The sequence below is a fragment of the Tachysurus fulvidraco genome, chromosome 24 (genome assembly GCF_022655615.1).
Source record: "Tachysurus fulvidraco isolate hzauxx_2018 chromosome 24, HZAU_PFXX_2.0, whole genome shotgun sequence".
Classification (NCBI taxonomy): domain Eukaryota; kingdom Metazoa; phylum Chordata; class Actinopteri; order Siluriformes; family Bagridae; genus Tachysurus; species Tachysurus fulvidraco.
Window position 1 is genome coordinate 8,095,095 of NC_062541.1, and position 20,453 is coordinate 8,115,547.

Here is a 20,453-nt window from a genome sequence, read left to right on the forward strand (position 1 = left end):
CTTAACAGGAAAAAACTTTCTTTATTCCTTTTCTTTTTTTTTAATAGCTAAAACTCAGTCAGCACAATAAATCTATGCTTGGCAGCATTTTATAGCAAAAATACACCAAAAAAAAAAAAACTATTTATTTAGCCTGTCTAAATGGATCAAGCCATTTTAACCCTTCTGCAGACCTGGGGTCTATTTGACTCATCTGGAAAGTTTAATGTGTCATAACTTGGGTTTCGTTCCACATATTTGCCTGAAATTTACCAGTATTGTTCCAAATTATGAACTTTGCAAGTAAAAATTATTTCGTGTATTTTCGTTGAACTTATGTGTTCGTGAAATAAATACTTTCCTCCTCAAGTCATCCCGAGTCAATTTGACTCGGCCACATTTAGTGAGGCAATAGGTCACACTTTTGCCCTTTTCAAAGCAATGAACATACATACAGACACAAAAATGCACACATAAAATGTCCACTAACGCACCCAAAACACGCACACACGCACACGCACACACACACACACACACACACACACACACACACACACAAATTGGGCATTGCATTTCATTAGGCCTCTAGAAAAAAAAAGCTACACATTTGTAAATATTTCACACTTTTGATATACCTTTGCTTAGCAGAGGGCAAAATATGATCTACCGAAATGATGCTACACACACAAACACACACACACACACACACACACACACACACACACACACACACACACACACACACACAAGCATTGGGCATTGCAATTCATTAGGCCTCCAGAAAAAAACAAAAGCTACTCATTTGTAAATATTTCACACTTGTTAGATGCAATTGTCCAGCTGGGGACAAAATCTGATCTACCAACAAGCTTTACACACACACACAAAAGCATTGGGCATTGCAATTCATTGGGCCTCGAAAAAAAAAAACAATCATTTGTAAATATTTCACACTTGTTATATGCATTTGTCCAGCTGGGGACAATATCTTCTCTTCTCAAGCTTTACACACACACACACACGTTGTGTTTTCATATTCAAATCATATTTGTTTCCTCTCTCTTATTTATGAATTTAGTTGCATCAGTCAGCTTTGACCTGGTAATGTTTGACATACACCAGCCAGTGGTGGTTATCCTAAATAATATTTAATAATTTCTGCTTAATTTACTCAAAAACATGGCATAATTTCATGAGGTTTATTGTTTATAAATTAAATATAATAAAAAGCATAAGATGTGTAAAGGAAATTTTATTCACAATAAATTATGCTATGTTTTTGAGTGATCTGTGTGTGTGTGTGTGTGTGGCCCGTTTTTGGGTGATCAGATGGCATCTGGTAGGCAAAATAGACATAACAAGTGTAAAAATATACCTTGGCTTTGAAATATATCAGCTTGTAATTGTGCATTAGCTTTTGTGCCTCTATAGTGAAAATATTTTTTTTTTTTACTAGAAAGACATTTTTGCATATTAATGAAGTTTATTATACCAAATCTACAAAATTCTTTTGCAAAATATATGTTAATATGTTGTAAACAAGAAAAAAAGGCTATCATATACACTTAATTTTTTTATAAGCAGTCAAAACAGACAAGGTCAAATTCCTAATTTGCATAGGAATTCAGAGGATTACTGCAGGAGGGTTAAGACATACTTAAATGCATGTTAGGGATTTAGTTGAATATTTCCATGAGGTGATAGTAAGCACTCAGGGCTTTGAATACAGTGATTCAAATGTATAGTTCAGTGGTTGTGCAAGTTACTACACGTAAGGAAATTTGGCATGCTGTAAATGATGCTGTAAATGTAGTTTAAATGATACAAAAAAGGGAGAATTGTCATTCACAAAAATGCAAGAATTCAAGTCAAACACAACATGGCATCCTACTAAAGGAAACTAACCTGCCATGTGATGGCATAACATGATTGTGACATGAAGAGTTTGTATTTCTACACCAAAACTCTCATACTTCCTATAACAGCAGAGTAAATCATAATGCTATATTTCTAATCTTATGCATTTGTTTGCACTCATGGCACATTCTAGTTTGCACTGTTGTCTTGATGTATGAGCTATTGTGTGTGCTGAGGTGATCATGACTCTTTTCTTTATTGGACTCATGCGGATCTGATTATGAAGAATGTTTTCAGGACTGAGGGGGGAAGTCCAAGTCCATGCAGGGGGAAATGAAGACATAAGAACAAATGATACAGAATTGTGGGTTTTTTGGTTGTTGTTGTTAAGCGACAAACATAATTCATCAGTAATTGTGTCTGATTGGACATAATATGTAATCAAGACTTAATTTACTGCTTACTTTGATGCGGTCACTGTACTGAACTTGCAACGCCATTCATATTCAAACACTAATGTTTTTTGCATTTGTGTGCAAATAGCTCCCCCTACTGGTCTAAATCCATTTAACACCTGTAAGAAAGAAAGAAAAAAACCCAAAGTACACAATTTGACCATTTAATGATCATTATACTGTCAGAATATATGCTCAAAATGCCAGACTTCATATTCAATCTTATAATAAACATATGTTTATATTCACACAAGGCTTTTAAAGATCAAATACATTTTTACATAAAATTTAAAATTCTCTTATTCAATAATCATAATGCACGCATAATTTACAAACACACACACGCAAACAAACATTGCAAGAGTATTCTGGGCAATTGGACACACTGAAAAGTTTCATCAGCAACCAGCAGCGATCGTTATTTTGAAGTCTTTATATACATGTCATATTGTGATGATCCTGTAAAGCTAAGAGAGCTTCAGGCATGCAGCTGTGTTTACAGCCTTCCAGATACTGATGGCTCTAACAGAGTGGAACATTCCAGATGGGAGCGTGTGAGACAAAAGTGCTGTAAGCAGGATAAACGCAAGGGTGGATATTTTTCCCTCCAAACTCCATTACTGTAGACCCCTTTACTACTAATAAGAGCTGAGTTGAGCTGCTCTGAAAAGTCCAGCTTTGGAGATCTCCAAAACATCTCAGATGAACGATTCTTCAACCTAAAACTTAAAAGTTTAGTTTCCTGTTCTAAAATGAAAATTCTCAAACTGGGTGTGGAATTCTCAGACTGTGTTAAAGGGGAATTACAGCAATAAACTACCATTTAATGTTGTGTAAATGTTACCATTTAATTCACAAAAATAACATTTTGGCACTTTATCTCTTTTCAGATTGTCAAGCTGCATCAGTCAATAATTAGGCACTGCAATTACTCAGTGACAAACTGTGACACTGGGAGTAACAGCGAGTAACTGACTGTCGGTTGTATAGAATGTATGTGTCAGATCTTGCATCCTGTCATTGCCTGTGCAGAGGTAGGCTTCAGAAAAACAAGTCTAGATATAAGAGAAGATATCTTTCCAGCTGCATACATGGATTTTTTTGGAGCGACTGTTAGCCTGGGATTGCAGGACAAGCACAGAAAAGTTCAGGATGTTGTTTTTTTTTATTATACACAGGTACCTGATGGACGAGTAGGTTCAACAGCAGAGAATGGAAATAAATAAACCTTAATAAAACTTAAATGTACCTCACATCATAGAACACCTTTGCTGACCTCATGCGGTCGAAGCATGTCGAGAAGAAATGAAGGTGCAATCCAGACTCAAAGAATCTCTCTCAATGCCAGAAGAGACTTACTGTCAGGGTTGTGGAAAGGATAAGAACTGAAACAAGTACAGTTTTACACTCTGCAAGATTGCACATTAATTCCCTTGCTTGACATGAATTATTACATAAAACCATGAGCTTGGCTGCTATTACTTAGAACATAGTGAGCTCGCTAATCAATGTATTTGTCCACTCCGGATTTAGATCTTCTCATATAAAACTGAGAGTGATGTTCTTTACCGGAAAATGTGTAGAACATTTAAATAAGTTCCACTGGCCTAGTTACAAAAACACAGGTGGTTACTAGAGGCACATCTCCAACTGTGAGTGAAAACAGATGTTTAGTGGTGATACCATCAGACATACCCTGAAAAATTAACATAAACGATTGAAAAGAAAACAGGCCTCAGTCTCAAAACTTAGTATTATATCCTACTTTGTTACCTGTCTCAGTATATTTTGAGAAGATGAGGTGATTATGTAAAGCTTTCCTGCTCATGTCCGGCTACGTCCTCCCTCATGCCTCAGTTCTTCATCACTGTGCTCATAGCTGTGCCTCTCACTGGAGTAATTCATGCTCTCTGCTTTAATGCTGATATGTGATATATCAGTAGATTTAACAGAATCAAATCATCCAAATATTCAGCTTTCTTGTGGGTCACTGTTCTCTGACTTGTAAGGCAGCATGTAAATCTACAAATCTATAAAAATCAAAATGAGTTGGTATTTTTTTCAACTGTTGTTCCACTAGGTAGATTCCTGATTTTTGGTTGGAGTGTATTGACAAGCAACATGTTTAACAACTGAAACGCAACCAACAAATCTACAATTTGAATAAATTAAGGATATGTATTTAAAATTAAACAAAAAACAGGTCTGACCTTTTATGGCTATAACCTTTAGGCTTCTGTAATACTATGTTACATTCAGTCCCTCTCTAATCCGGTCATCTGGCCCCCCTACGCCGGACAACAATGGTGCCTGCCACAATGTCATACACAGTCCGGTTGTGCTGGAAGAAGAGCAATGTGATGAAGACCGGAAAGAGGAACGCAATGGATAGGTTCTTATTCAAGGCCCGTACAGTGGATCTGTGGAAGGAAACAAGCCAGGAACAAATTAGATATCTGTATTAGTAGGTTGTTTATGGATCAGCAGGATTTCTCAGGAAGTCACTCACGCTGACAAGGTGACGTTAGATGCTGGGGCCACAAGGACGCGGTTGGGCCTTACTAAAACTGTAGAGTCACAGGTGACAACTCGCAAACCGAGCAGGAACTTCCCAGGAGTGGCACCCCCAGCTCCCCAAATACAGATAATCTGTAAAAATAAAAAATAAAAATCCAAGTGCAAAGAAATAAAATGTGATGATCTGAAGAGCTGTTGAGTAGACAGACAGCATTACACAGTGAAAATGCAAGCTTTTAGCAAACAGAATTATAAAAAATGTATAAAGTGTCATACAGGAGTCTCTCTTGCGGTCATATTAGCCTGCTGGCAGAGTCTGAATCAGGAGCTTTTGGTTTGTTTTCTGGTAGAGAATATGAAGCAAACCTTTCTGAATTATTTATGGACAATCAACTGAGCATGAAGAAAACACAGTTGGTGTGATTATAACAAAGAAATAATTCAGCAGAGTCTGAAGTTTAGAACATTAACAGTTCTGTGAACATTATTTTTAGATTCTTCATGCTAGACATCAGACTACATTAAACTTTTGCTTTTTTGACAGAAAGGGAAGAAAGACATGAGGGTTGATGGGAAACTGAATGTTAATAATAAGCGTTATGAAATTGCAATTAAGAGCAAACAACAGTGGAAGCTGCATCATTACTGTATTAAAAGGTTTTAGACAGTTCCCTCCAGAATGATTTGGCAGCAAATGTTAGACACATTTAAAAAGAATAAAAAAAGAAGAGTGATGGCAAAGTAAAAAAAAAATTCCCAGTTCATTTTATTTGTAATCTATTCCAATTCAATCAACTGGAAAAACATATTTAATATTTACTGAGCTCTACAGTAACTGACAGCTTCCTGCAAGTAACTTTCCATTCATTACAGACCTTTCAGAAAATTCTTTTGAAGCATTAAACCAAACAGCTACAAGATGAGTCAAGACCTAAAAAACAGAGAATTCCTGTTTCCAGAATGCATTCTGCTGAAGCTAGCACCATGCTCTTTAGGTAATTTGCCATCGCACGGGAAACTAGGCTTATACTTCTGTTTAATACAAAACAGTTCCACTTGAGATGATATGACTCTTATAATTCATTCATATTCAATTAGTTTGTCATAGGGCCAGTTCATGAAAAGCAGTTCAAATAAGGGGATGTAGAGATATGTCTTGTTGTGATGAAACGTGTGTTGTATTTTTGTGTTAGACATGCTTGTGTACACATAAAAAAAGTACACAATATGGAAAATAACATTGTTCCGTGGTATTTTTTGACAGCCATTCCAATAATTGGCAAACATTTAGGTCACCTTCTAATTAAAGAAATGACATTTAATAGGTTTTGTAAAAGCAGTGAAATCTGTTGTATATGTTGCCAGTGCAATACACATACAGTGGTGCAGGTGCTGGGCTGTTGTTCATTTTAATGGCATTCGTGTGTGAGAAGGACGATTCACAAGTGTAAGTAAAGCTAGGGTAGTAGCGTATTCTAAATGTTGTTTTACTGAATTTCCTGTTTTTTGAAGGAAGAAATAACAGAAGAAATGATATGAACAAAACTTCATCTGTGATTGTACTGTTAGTCATCACATCTCACAGGAGAGGCTGCTTGCACTCACCTAACCTCCTTTTAACTGTAGGGTCCGTTGTTCGACTGAACTGAATTTATTCTAGAGATGTCTTTCACACTAGGCTACATGAAGGGCCGGAACAAATTACCTTGAGGGGCAGGTTCGACCAGTGGGACGCAAATTGAATAGCCCGGCACTACACTCCAGTAGAGTCCACAATATATAACGCATAGTGCTTCATTTGGGGATGTAGCTTCTTCAGTAGAGTATTTCTACAGCATTTCACCAACCATATCTCTGATTGTTGGGTTTTACTTTGTCAGTAAAATACTATAATTTTTTTAAATAGCTGAAAAACCACATACAGCTTCAATCATAATAAAGGTTTTGGCAGACATTGAATTCTCAATGGGCAAAATAAACATAAATATTTATTTACTTTTACTTGTGAACATGCCTCTCAATAAGAGAAAACATTGACTGACCTCATAGAAACAAACTAAAACCCTGTACACCAGAGCCACCACCATCATCTTCTGCAGGTCCTCCAGAGACGTGTTCTCATCGATCTCCTCCACTACAAACTGCATGATGACTTTAGAAATGTCCCTGTGGTATGCACAGAGCATACAACTCAAACTCGCACAAATAGACAGACATTTGCATGATTGTAGCAAAATGAAGACCACTGTGCATCAATGTCACCGGTCCTTACTTCATTCCACTTAGGTGCATGATCCACAAAACGATTGTCGCTTTAACACAGAAGAGAATGAAGAAATCCACCATTTCAGCTAGAAACCTGTGTAAAGGTGAGGGAATAGTGTACTCTCTACCTACAAGTGATAAGATAAAAAAAAAAAAAGACATGATGGAAATGGAATTTAATTTTGACAGCTCTGTTTTTTTTAAACTAGCTTCTTTCATCTCAAATGAAGTAAAGAATTTTATTACAAGATTTGAGTTTTTCAGTTTTAAACTGATATGTAGTTCTATTTTCACTGGTGCCATAGCCACTAAATTACCTGTTGATCCTAACAACAAAACTTTACTGTTATCCCTTATGTTTACATTTTTCTCCTATTAAACTGTATTAGCAGTGTCCCTCTGGTACATATAAATTTATAAATTTAGTGGTGTACATGTAGATATTGATGTGTGCATGTAGAATTTGGGGTGTATGTGTATAATTAGAAAAGTATATGTATGTTTATAGATGTATATTTTGCACACATTTAGGTGTAGGGGTGTATTTGCAGTTTTATAGGTAAAAATGTAGGATATGTGTAGGTTTGAAGGAAAGGATAGGGTATATGTAGGTTTAGAGGTGTACATCTAGGGTACCTGTAGGTTTAGGGGTGTACATAGAGGTGTACATGTAGGTTTAGGGGTGTACATGAAGTTTTAAAGGTGTACATGTAGGCTTAGAGGTGTACATGTAGGTTTAGGGGTGTACATGTAGGGTACATATAGGTTTAGGGGTGTACATGTATGTTTAGGGGTGTACATGTAGGTTTAGGGGTGTACATGTAGGTTTAGGGGTGTACATGTAGGTTTAGGGGTGTACATGTAGGTTTAGGGGTGTACATGCAGGTTTAGGGGTGTACATAGAGGTGTACATGCAGGTTTGAGGTGTACATAGAGGTGTACATGTAGGTTTGGGGTGTACATAGAGGTGTAAATGTAGGTTTAGGGTGTACATAGAGGTGTAAATGTAGGTTTAGGGTGTACATAGAGGTGTAAATGTAGGTTTAGGGTGTACATAGAGGTGTAAATGTAGGTTTAGGGGTGTACATGTAGGTTTAGGGTGTACATAGAGGTGTAAATGTAGGTTTAGGGTGTACATAGAGGTGTAAATGTAGGTTTAGGGGTGTACATAGAGGTGTACATGTAGGTTTAGGGGTGTACATAGAGGTGTACATGTAGGTTTAGGGGTGTACATAGAGGTGTACATGTAGGTTTAGGGGTGTACATAGAGGTGTACATGTAGGTTTAGGGGTGTACATAGAGGTGTACATGTAGGTTTAGGGGTGTACATAGAGGTGTACATGTAGGTTTAGGGGTGTACATAGAGGTGTACATGTAGGTTTAGGGGTGTACATAGAGGTGTACATGTAGGTTTAAGGGTGTACATAGAGGTGTACATGTAGGTTTAAGGGTGTACATAGAGGTGTACATGTAGGTTTAGGGGTGTACATAGAGGTGTACATGTAGGTTTAGGGGTGTACATAGAGGTGTACATGTAGGTTTAGGGGTGTACATAGAGGTGTACATGTAGGTTTAGGGGTGTACATAGAGGTGTACATGTAGGTTTAGGGGTGTACATAGAGGTGTACATGTAGGTTTAGGGGTGTACATAGAGGTGTACATGTAGGTTTAGGGGTGTACATAGAGGTGTACATGTAGGTTTAGGGGTGTACATAGAGGTGTACATGTAGGTTTAGGGGTGTACATAGAGGTGTACATGTAGGTTTAAGGGTGTACATAGAGGTGTACATGTAGGTTTAAGGGTGTACATAGAGGTGTACATGTAGGTTTAGGGGTGTACATAGAGGTGTACATGTAGGTTTAGGGGTGTATACACTTCACTTTAGTAAAGTAAAGTTTAGTAAAGTAATAACGTTAATATCTTTGTGTTAAGTTAGGTGCTGCATTAATCTAAACGCAAAAGTTAAGCGAAAGCATCGACAACTTTTCTGCTTTAGCCGCTAGTTGGTTTAGCTAACTAGCATCAAGCTAACGTGCTAACGTACCTGCTTGCTGTGGTGGGTTTCCATTCGCCTGCGCCGGACTTGCAGCCGCTGACGGGGGTGTTGATGTAGATGAATTCCCGGCCTGAGGACCTGCTGTGGCATTTATCTGGGGCTGACTGGTGAGCTGAATGTACCAATTAGAGATGTCTGCGGATGTCGGGACGGGTGGATACGGAGGGCTGTTAGCCGCTTGGCTGCCCGGCTGTGGCAGAAACCACGGAGGAGGTAAAGGTAGCGTCGACACGCACATCCAGCTCTGCCAGCTCGCATAGCCGCAGTAGTAATGCCACATCCACTCCCGCAGCTTATTACAGTATTCCGCCCTTGACACGTCTACATCCCCGTTCTGTCCCTTAATATCCGTTCTATAGGTCCGCGAAATATCTTGTTTCGCTGCAGCCATTTTTATTTGGGTGTATATTGTATTTAATCGTCAACGTTATCTCAGCCTGAAGAACCTAATCTGTCCAAACGATACAGTCATTACTTGATCTTCGTAAAGCTCAAGACTCTCAAGAATACAGAATCGACTCCACACTTGTCACCAAGACGTGCGAAGTGACAGAGTTTGAGACTCAGTTGACCGCGTCTTCCACATATCCGGCTCAATACAACAAAACCTACGATCAGAAAATTTGATCATAAATCAAAAAATTATTTTTTGAGCGAAAGCTACTGAAATACGACTCTGAGTCGACTCCACAAGATCTGGAATCGAATAGCAATGCTTTTCGCCACATCTTGGAATGTACCATTGTGAGCTGCTATGGTCTTATAGCCGTTAATTATTTTGCCTTCAAAAAAGATTATTTTACCTTTAAAATATATTATGTATGCTAAAATTTAAATTACACATGTATAAACACGTTTAAAATATTTTACAAACATACGCGTTAAAGTAGTACTCCTATGAACATAGATATGAATGGTACAGACCATAAACAAACCATAATTGTGCACTTTACAGGAAGTTAAGCAAAATGAGAAAAGTAGACGGTATAATTTATTTTTTTTTAAATGTAATCTGATAAACAATAAGCTATTTTATTAGTATGTTATGAAGTAACTTTAAAATAAACAATAACTGAGTCGAATGTAACCTATTCATGATACTGCGCATGCGCCATATATCCACGTGAATGTAACTGCAAAGACAAATCATGAGTCACATTTAATAGATTATCACAAGATGGCAGCAGTGTCATTACTATACACAATTTATGGACGTTCAGCATCCCATTGCTAACACTGAAAGTATTGCAGCTACATTATATATATCTCAATAATAACAAAATACAAAAAGTATTATATAGTATAATATAGTACAGATATGGCACCATTCTGCATTCAGTATGACAGATGTGAGGTGAAAGTTAATCATTCAACAACTTGAAGTTAGTTAGGAATACCTACCCACCACATCACCTTTTCTGTTACATACGTCACTCCTAAAATCATTTGAGCCAGGTACATGAGCAAGCTCTTTATGCCCAGGATCACCTTTCATTCATTCTGTAATTTTCCTTACAGTCCAGTCATGTATCTCTCTCTCTCTCCAGCCATAGATCCCAGCTACCATATGATCCCCAGATGTTCCCAAGCCAACTGCAAGATGATTTCTTCTTCATTGCATCCTGGGCTTGCTCTTGGGTCTTTGTCCAGTTATGTACCTGGTAATGCTCTAGTGGGGGAGTAACAGAACTAATCCTTGTAAGGTACCCAAACCTGCTTAACAGCTTGTAACCATAGGATAGTGACTTATATTGACCGGTAAACAGGGAGCTTTGTTTGCAAACTGATTTTTGTTCCTACTTCACCTCTACAGACCGGTACAGTGGCTGTAACAACTGCATTGCATTTATGTGTTTTTTTGTTGTTTGTTTGTTTGTTTGTTTGTATTGTTTTGTTTTTTTAAGTCCAATCTCACAATTTTTCCCCCAAACCCAAGTGGAAAGATCTCAGGCTACTGCAGGAGTACTACTAATTGAAATCGTTTATTAATAAGATGATTTAGAGATGTCTTATTGTGCAGCTTTCTGTGGGCTTAAGAGCCCATCAAAGGCAATAGATTCAGATTCTAGCAACAACAACATAAAATTGGTTTTGCCACCAGGTGGTTATTGGGGTCGACAGCTGGAAAAAAAAAGCTGTGATATATTGGCAGCACTGTGTCATATTCACTCTTTGCTGTCAGGGCCATATTTGCTGACTGGCCAGCACTAGGCCCATGAGTAAGGTCTGACTTTTCCAATGACTGTGCTGAACATTGAAAGGAGGTTTCCATGCGGAAAAATGGACCAGATTGATTCTGATCACCCCTGACAAGCCATGGTGTACCATGCCCAGAAATAATCAGTGTAAAGCAAAAGCTGACCAGCAAATGCTGACCTCTGTTGAAACCCACAGCCAAGGATTATGGTTAAAGTGTGTGTCTGGGTCAATGCAATGTGTGTTGAAATACAGACAGTCAATACAGTTCTGGTTTTAGTTAGAGCTACAGTATATGGGGTCACACTGTTTAAGAGTTAAGTCTGAATCCAGATGGTCACTTATTGCTTATGAAATGCATTTCTTATCTAAACTTTGCTGCTAGTGGGAGTGTGAGAGAACAAGCTCGGACTAGCAGCAAAGTTCAACCCAGACTCAGTAGTTCTCATAGAATTGTCTCAGCTCTATTCCTTAGTTGACCTTTTTGTCACATTCCTGTGATGATGTGATGTTCCGAAATTATTATGCCATTTGAATACAAATAATACAATGAAGGTTTCAAATCAACAAATTGTAAAATCAGCTTATTACTAGTTTATATTAAATATAGTATCTTTCAGTTAAACGAATCCGCCAGCATTTTTCAACCTAATTGTTATATACCACCTCTGTAGTATAGGCATGTCTATTAGAGACAAAATTGTCAACACATTCACCTGCATTGAAAAGAGAAAATCTAAGTGCCTATGAGATGATTTGGTGGATTTGTTTTGAGCCATGGGTAGAAATTAATATATACAAACCACAATTTATTTTTAAACTTAATGCCACAGATTATTACCCTTTCCCAACACACTGCATTACATGATATGTAGTATACATTTGGCAAGCACTGGCCTAGAAATAAAAAATAAAAAAACCTGAGAAGTTGGCACGGGATTACGGTATACATGTTCTAATGTCACTGAAAGTAGTATGTATTTATGCATCATACCAGGATGTAATATTCCATGCCCCTTGGATTCTAGTGTTTTAATATTGGAGTTTTTCATTATACAAGGTTGAAAAGGAAGAATAGAAATAAGAAGAAAAAGAAATGAAGATGTTGTAGCCTGGCCATTTAGCAAGGAAGGAGTCATGTTATACAACCACATATGAACTAGTATTTTGCTTATAGTCACTGTTTAAAAATGAAACTATTAGGGTTGAGCAATGGATTATATTACAGTCTTATAGCAATAGCATTATAGCAAACTAGTGCAAAGCTAGCACAACAAAAAACATACAAAATTTGTTCAGCAATATAGTTGTAATTGTTTTGTATTTAAAAAAACATTAATGGTATTGTTGTTATTTTATTTATTTAGTATTTTTTGATTGATTAAACAATGTGTTAATCTTTTTTCAGTTTCTTCTTTAAAGGCATTCTGGGAAGAAAATAATGATAGAGTAAATAATTCATCCTAATTCACACAAACACAAACACACAACCTTCTCAATCACTGCTGAAGATGTGTTTTGGATGTGACGGATGTATACATTATCGTGGATGTTAAGGGAAATCTGAGTATCATAGGCACTGTCCATAAAATGGCTCAGAACACATGCAGGTAATATTAAAACAAGATAATTCATGATCAACCATGAAAACACATGCACAGGTCAAAGCCAGGAAAGACTGAGGAAGGAAATACAGCACCAGGCAACAAGACACAGACTTAACCCTAGAAATGCATGATACGACTTCATAGCAGGACTAGGATATACACAAACAAACTACTTATGGGCTTAACACATTAAATGGAACCATTAGCATTACATGCTTATGACAGGACAGGGGCATGTGATATGGACTGAAAACACGAATGAGTGCAGGGTTTTCCCAGCACAACAAACGCTGTTTTCAGTCCATATGTTTTGAGAGCTGAAATTTGAGACAAATGTTTTAAGAAAATTCGGCTGTAATTCTTTTTGTGTTATCACTAGATATGATTGTCAATGATTGGCTGCATGAATCTACAGTCGGGGGGTAGAAAGAAATGAGCACCAGCCCCAAGCCTCATTTCTTCATACTGTTCAGTGTAGTTTTCTCCTAGCTGATGGTGCTGTTGCATTTGATTAAACAAAAAACCTTAATAGTTTGCTTAAGGATATTTATTCATAGCAAATAATTAAAGCGTATATTAATGTTTGGTTTTTTTCACTTTAAATGCAAGAGGGAGCTTAACCCCCTAAAAAGTTGTGATCGAACAGGAATTTGTACCGTGCTGTATGTGTGACACAAGCCCAATTAAGTGAATTATTTATGCCAAGAGGCAAGTACATGTCTAAAGGTCTTAGCTTCCTGAAGACAGACCTCTTATACCTCCCACCACCTCATTCTTTTGTGATCTCACCAAAGCTCAATTCAGCTCTCTGTGTGTTCCTATCTGTCATGTGAGCCATTTCCCCAGTCTACAAATCTGGATCAAAAGTGAGGCAGGAGAACATGTGGTTGAAGCAGTGACACTCCTACACTGCTGACAATGATGTTTATTTTCTTTACTCACAGCTGTGTTGAGCAAGAACTCCAGTGGCCTCCATTTCAAAGCACTCCACTGAAGGCTAAATCAGACATATTTAGTGCAGCATAGCCCCCATGAGTAATAAGCCATGTTGCCATGTTTAGCCCTTACATGCTTTTGTGGTTTTGTTGTCAAGGACTCCCCATGGCCAGTAGTCTTGTTTGTGATTTTGAATCGCAGTTAGAGGCTAAAAAGTTGTTAATGGTCAAAGTCGTATTTACATTCAAGAAGAACAAAGAGTTTATCAAAGTGACTGATGGCTTCCTGTTTCCTTTACGCTTCTGCAAGCCAATGTTATCTTATCCCCACAGTTTGTGGAAGTGCGTTCATGAATTGTAAATTGTGTTTATGAATGCATTGTTTTCCAAACTCTTGGGTTTAATTATGATACAGGCTAAGGCATATCAGTGTTAGTAGGAGAAAGTCTCAATCTGTGTATGTTTACTTGTTCACTTGCTTATGTTCCTTTCTCTTTACTACAGGAAGGGGATTGTCTTCCTTTTTTGACCTGGACCAAATCCATGAAAGCAAAAACACCGGATAAAAAGGCATCGGAAAGATTATTTATCTATTATCTGACTATTCTAGTCTGTTAGGACTCACAGCCTACAAAATGTTTGTGATGAATTTATGCTTTTAGGTCAGGATGGTTCTGTAGAGCTGAAGTTCAATCAGAACCTTATCTACCACACAACTTTATCTCCTAAACACACCAAATTTCTCTAACTCCTGCCCGTTGGCTTATCTCAGACCATGTGTGGGGAAAAGCTAGAGGCTCCTTAGAGACTAAGCTAATCCCAGGCTTCAGAGTGTCAGCATGTTTCCCTCCGAAATTCCATGACACACTAAAACACAACTCCTTGTTCTCAACATACTCTTGGTTCAAATAAAAAATGTCAATGTTTAAAAATAAACTAAGCTCAGACGAGAAATATTTCAAGGCTTTTCCCATCTTACAGCAGGGATCATCACTATATATAATAGAGCGAGGGTCAGATTAAACTCTCTCTCTCTCTACCCTAGTTACAATGCACCTAAATTTACAATTCTTTTAGGAAACCAGTCTCTGAGCTTTTGTAATGGTTCAGTAAGCTAGTCCTGTCAGGTCAGACATTACAGATATTACACTGATGTTTTTCTGTTTATTACTCCTTGGATTTGTCAATTTAAACAGAGGATCAACACACACATATATATAAATCAAAAATGTAATCAAATGTTACACACTGTTTTGGAAACTATACACAACAGATGACTGAAAACTATAAAGTGCTGAAAGATAAATGATCATAATGCCACACACCACTGCTCTAACTTTCAGAGCGCAAATTAAAGTGCCATTAAACTATGAGTGGACAAAATAAGAAGACAATATTTGCAAAGCCAGAAGATTTGACTGATCACAAATGTTTTTCACAAGAAGAAAAAAAATAATAAGGGCATATACACAAATTTACTGTATATTTTTTGCATTGATATCCTGAGGATAAGGATGGTGGAAAACAGGATTTTTTTTTAAACATTTAGTTGTTAGAATTACTTTAAATCGTAGGGACTTCGTAGTATAAATCCATTTTTTTTCTGTTTTGGCACAGACTAACATGCGTAGAAGAAGACCACTGTCCCAATGCACATTTTGTACCAAATTAGAAGGTATTAAGTTTTCTAACTAAACTCCTGGCAGCAGGCCTTCACCATTGCCTTACATTTCGACGCACGTCCGTTGACCTCTCTTTTGTTTCACACTGATAAGCATCTCTAGATGTTTAGATCTGGAACAAATGTTGCATTCTAATACACAAAAACACAATGAAGTTAATTAAGGACAGCATTCATCATTTTTTGTCACGTGCTTAAATGACGTAAAAGTCCTTGAGTCATGGCAGTGATATATTTTTCTCCAAAAAATATAGTCAAAGTTTATTAACTTCTCTTAAAAGAATTTTTATTTAGCAGATGACACTCTTTTTGCTTATACCATAGGTTCTTGTCCATGATCTCATTTCATCTTAAATCTACATACCACAGTGATCCTGAATGCTTGATTCTGATTGGTCAGGACGTACTGATTAATCTTTTATAACATATATATCTAACAAATCACAGGTTTATGTGAATACACTTCACATGTGTTTTATTTTGTAATTATGGATATGCAAGGAGTCTCTATTGACAATTTGCAGTTTGTTTCTTTTTAATTTCACAATAGAGGAGATGACAGTTGATAGTTGCTATAGCATAAGTGATTACAGCAGCTACACAACATTAAAAATAACTCACTCACTCACTTTCAGTAATCACTTTTCTTCTCCTGATAAATTTACAGAGGATCTGGAGCCTATCCTGAGAACACTGAACTGGAGTCCATGGCAGGTCATTGAATATCACTAATGGAGAAAAGGTACACTGTGTGATGAATTAATTCATCAGAAATTTCAATTGTTTTCAAAATTTCTGTATTCAAGACTTCGGGGTGTTAACAGTTATAATAAGATAAAACTATTTAAATTTTTTGTTCCCTACTTAAATAATCACTAGAGCTTTGGTGTACTGTAACTCAAATTCCACAAACAATGTCTTCAAATGGACATTAAATGAAAAGCACATGATATATGGCCTACAGGAAAAGTGGATCTTTCTTCTCTGTTTGCGGTACATCTGTGGCCGGCCGCGCCTGGACCTATGCTGCGGTTTTACTCTAAAGAGGCTAAAGATCAGCATATTCACAGCTCCATACTGAGCCCAGCTCCCACTGTGGGTTACTGATTACATGCTCTCAGTGAATCCTGGGAGGCAGATTCAAAAGCATGATATTATTCAATTCAGAAAAGAATTCCAATAACATAGTGAGGCTCCTGAGATTTCTGAGACATTCAACAACCTTTTCATGGCTCTCATTTGCCTTTGTCCTAAATTTCACAACCTGAAATGGTAGAAGACTTTATGAAATATTGAGAAATTCCCTTAGTTCTGCCTTTTAATTTTAGACAAAGGTGCTGGTGCTGATTTTTTATTTTTTTTTTTTCTTGTGCAAGGAGTTTTTTCCCGAACAAAGGTGAGCAGCCTGTTATCTCACCATCTCTATTATAAATGCTCATGGCATCCTACAATGTCTCGTTGCTTGGTAACAAGTTTCTCATTAAATTTCCTTAAAGCAGTCCTGACCCCTGACTCTCAGAGGAGAATTGAAAAGGCATGAAATTAAGACCTATTCACTTAACCACAACCTTCACAACCTTTTAAACTCTATGAATCCAAAAAACTGGTCCCACACTTCACACTTGTAGCTACACACCCTTCTTATTACTCTCACATTAGTTACTGGATAATGTTGCAGAACAAAAGGTTCAGTGTTTTCTGAGCAAACAATGTTCTGCAGGTTTGTCAAATGTCCTGGGTGTTTTGAGAACCATAATTTAAACATCTGTAATGTTCCTGCAAACTGTTCATGGAAGGAATGTATCTCTAATATTTCCTTAATGTTACATCAAAGTTTCAGAAAGTAGCGTTTTCCTACATTATCATATCGAAAAGGTTCTAAGAAGATTAGCTCTCAGAGATAATGTTCTCAGAGATTATGTTCCTGCAGACGTATAGTAACAGCATGAAATCAATCATTACTGCAGCCAATGTTTTAGCAATTCGAATGTTGCAGTAATATTTCATTCAATTTCATTTATTTTTCAACAGATTCTGAAAAGGATCAGAGAATATATTATTCCAAATCTATCATTCCTGCAACCTTGTAATGGCATTGTGAAGCAAACTATTATTACAATATTAATATTATTGTTAGTATTAAAAAGGTTTTAAGTAAGATTCTAGAGATTCTAGTGTAAAATCAAGACCTAACGTTCCAACATTTATTTTATTATGGCTTTTGTTTATTTTATTATTATTGTCATTGCTTCATAATACTTTTAGAAGGTTGCAGGGATGTTCTGAAACATGATAGTGTCCAATGTTTTAGAATGTGTTCAATACTTGGAGAATATAGTCAATGGAGACTGTAATGTTCTAGAGCTAGAACGTTCCTGCAACCATTTTAATAGCAGTGTGAAGCAAATTATTTTGTATATATAATGTAACCTGTTTAGAACTTATTTATTTACTTATACTTATTTAATACTTGAATAAAAATGCGAAAAATAATTTCCAATGCAATGTTCGAAAAACAATTGATGTAAATATGGTTTACTTTTCAATGTAATTAGGTTTCAGGAACGTTATTTCTGGACCATTACCTTCTAACCATTTAACCTTGCTATAAACTGTTAAATATGTACTGAACATTATAAATACTCGTGGAACATGCTGGAATGCTAAGTGTTAAAGTGGTTAAGCTCATGTTGTCATGACTACACATAAACTAAAAAGTAATTACTATACAGAGAGCTTAAAGTGCATTCGACTTAAATGTGCCATTTGCTCCATCAAAAATTAATCAGTGCAGGATTAGGAACAATGCCACCAGATTGAATTTCTATTTTTCCCCACTGAATTTTATAACCTAAGACCATGGATTTTATGACCTCAGGTAAATACCAAAGGATGCTGGAAACTGGGATAGAAGACAGTAGCCTTGGCCTTGTGATTCAACTTGACCAGGCATGGTTGTATAAGAGCATTGTGTGTTTGATAATAAGAAAGGACAACGGAAGGGAGGGAGTGATGTCCTGGAGTGTAGCTTTCCAGATGTTCCTCAAAGGATATGACTTCATTCCTATAATAACTGTCTGTCCAGGCAAAACAAGTTGCAAGTCAAAATGACACCACAGTAACCTACTGTATCAATAAAGCCTACAATAGTTCAGCTTCCTGTCATGTGTGTACACCCAGGATGAAATACGCAGAGACAATAGCGCTGCATTGTATACAGCATTCCACAGGTCTATATCTGTAACCAATTTCACAAATATGTTGTGTCCTGAAATAGAACAATGTTTACCCAGTATTGCCTCTGATCGTCTATTTGCACATATGTAGTGTGTATGTATTTAATTATTTACTGGTGTAAAGTGAAATGGTCAATAAAGCATTATCCTATTATTACTGTGCACACTGCTGCCTACAAAACAGCATACATGTATATACAGTACAGAACCCTTATAACAATATATCAAATAACAATGTTCAGTTCATTAGTGGTGTAAATAATCATGCTTAAAGAGGTCTGAAAGCTTGTTAGCTCAGTGATATGTTTCAAGGGGTTTACACAAATGATAACTTGGAATGTTTCTAAATATTTGATCACCAAAAGTTTTCTTAAACCTTATTTTTGGGCTGCACCAGACAATTTTTTACAGAGATTTTACATGACATTTTTACTTTCATTTGCCATAAGGACAGGAATTTTCCCTCAATTCCAAGATATGATGTAATGCCATCAATCAAGCGATAAATAGCAGCTCATATACATCACATAAATCCATCCATCCATCCATCCATCCATCCATCCATCCATCCATCCATTTTCTACCGCTTATCCGGGGCCGGGTCACGGGATACATCACATCATCATCAAAATAAAGAACACTTGAACACATTGTACCAGGTTTTTAAATGTTTAAATATTCTAAAAATAAATAAATAAATAATACAGGCAACTGAATAAAACTAAGATAATCAGCTATTTCTGCAATAATAGCGTGAACAGAGGTCAGTCAAGAGAAGGAATCATGCTAACAAGGCAAGCATGCTAACCATTAAACCAATGTGCCCCTGACTTGTAATGTTCATAACCATTTTTTCACGAATGTCACATTGAAATAAAAGCTATTTTCCTAACAGCATTCCCAGTTCCCCAGTTCTTGTTTCTGACTCAACACAAAAGCATGTCCTAATCTTGAATACTTTTGCACTGTAACCTTTATTTCCCTTTGTGAACACTGTCCAACTTTATTACAAATCGATTTAACTGATACTCAAGTCACCAGTAACACACATGCGCTGTTTTACTGCACAGGGAGAGCTGCATGGATCCTCACCCTGATCTCTGAAGGGTCTCCTGCGCAATGATAATAAATAGCTCTGAGGTAATTCAATATCACATGTCCTTCTTGTTTAATCTCAGTGTGGTCAGGAAAGAAGCTGAAAACTAACCTTGTAGTATTTGATTATAATTACAGTTGTTTTTTTCCAGTACCTCCTCCCATTATTTAAACTTTATACAGGCCTGGGAATAGGAAAGAGCATTGTGTTTTCCCAATATACAGTAAGGACTTGTAGGGAGTCGGCTCATAACGCACCTGTTTTTTCAGTTAACTGCAATCAGCCCATCTCCTCTTTTTCCTCTCTTGTGGAAAACAGCAACGAGTGGAACTTTCTATTTCGAATGTCGGTCAAAGGGACCAATGGTGTAGTGACCTATGCTCTCGTTTCCTTGCACATCTTAAAACTATGTGCTAAAAGGAAATGTTTCAGGACAAAAAAGAGAGAGAAAAAAAGGAACATCCTGTAGCTCTCAAAAACACAAAGTATATTGAGATATATTTTATTCAGTGTATTGTGAGTGAATTTACGAAAAAAAAACAAAAAACATTAATGTCCCTGTTAATTAGGCA

The 20,453-nt window shown here is 36.8% G+C and overlaps 1 protein-coding gene and 1 long non-coding RNA gene across 5 annotated transcripts; one reads left to right on the plus strand and one right to left on the minus strand.

The window, feature by feature from the left end:
• Positions 1 to 2,441: 2,441 nt before the first annotated feature.
• fam8a1a (family with sequence similarity 8 member A1a) lies at positions 2,442 to 9,861 on the minus strand. The gene is made up of 5 exons (XM_027175876.2): positions 9,119 to 9,861; positions 7,081 to 7,201; positions 6,851 to 6,974; positions 4,801 to 4,940; positions 2,442 to 4,711 (listed from the first exon to the last, which is right to left on the minus strand). The coding sequence occupies exons 1-5, from the start codon at positions 9,519 to 9,521 to the stop codon at positions 4,567 to 4,569; spliced, it is 933 nt and encodes a 310-aa protein (XP_027031677.1). The 5' UTR covers positions 9,522 to 9,861; the 3' UTR covers positions 2,442 to 4,566.
• Positions 9,205 to 18,939, plus strand: LOC113661560. 4 transcript variants are annotated; one of them, XR_007139396.1, is made up of 5 exons: positions 9,205 to 9,343; positions 10,678 to 10,833; positions 14,373 to 15,543; positions 16,217 to 16,291; positions 16,514 to 18,939. It is a non-coding gene; the product is annotated as an uncharacterized LOC113661560 (long non-coding RNA). The 4 variants fall into 4 exon arrangements; XR_003445059.2 differs by having other exon boundaries at positions 14,373 to 16,291; XR_003445058.2 differs by having other exon boundaries at positions 14,373 to 16,291; positions 18,428 to 18,939.
• The last annotated feature ends 1,514 nt before the right edge of the window (positions 18,940 to 20,453 follow it).

Excerpts from the sequence above, each read along its gene's own strand:
- fam8a1a (XM_027175876.2), bottom strand. The coding sequence starts at position 9,521 with ATGGCTGCAGCGAAACAAGATATTTCGCGGACCTATAGAACGGATATT. Across the intron at positions 4,941-6,850 it reads TTTTAGTTTGTTTCTATGAG|ATTATCTGTATTTGGGGAGC; the intron begins GTCAGTCAATGT and ends TTATTTTTACAG. Across the intron at positions 4,712-4,800 it reads TCTAACGTCACCTTGTCAGC|ATCCACTGTACGGGCCTTGA; the intron begins GTGAGTGACTTC and ends TTCCTTCCACAG.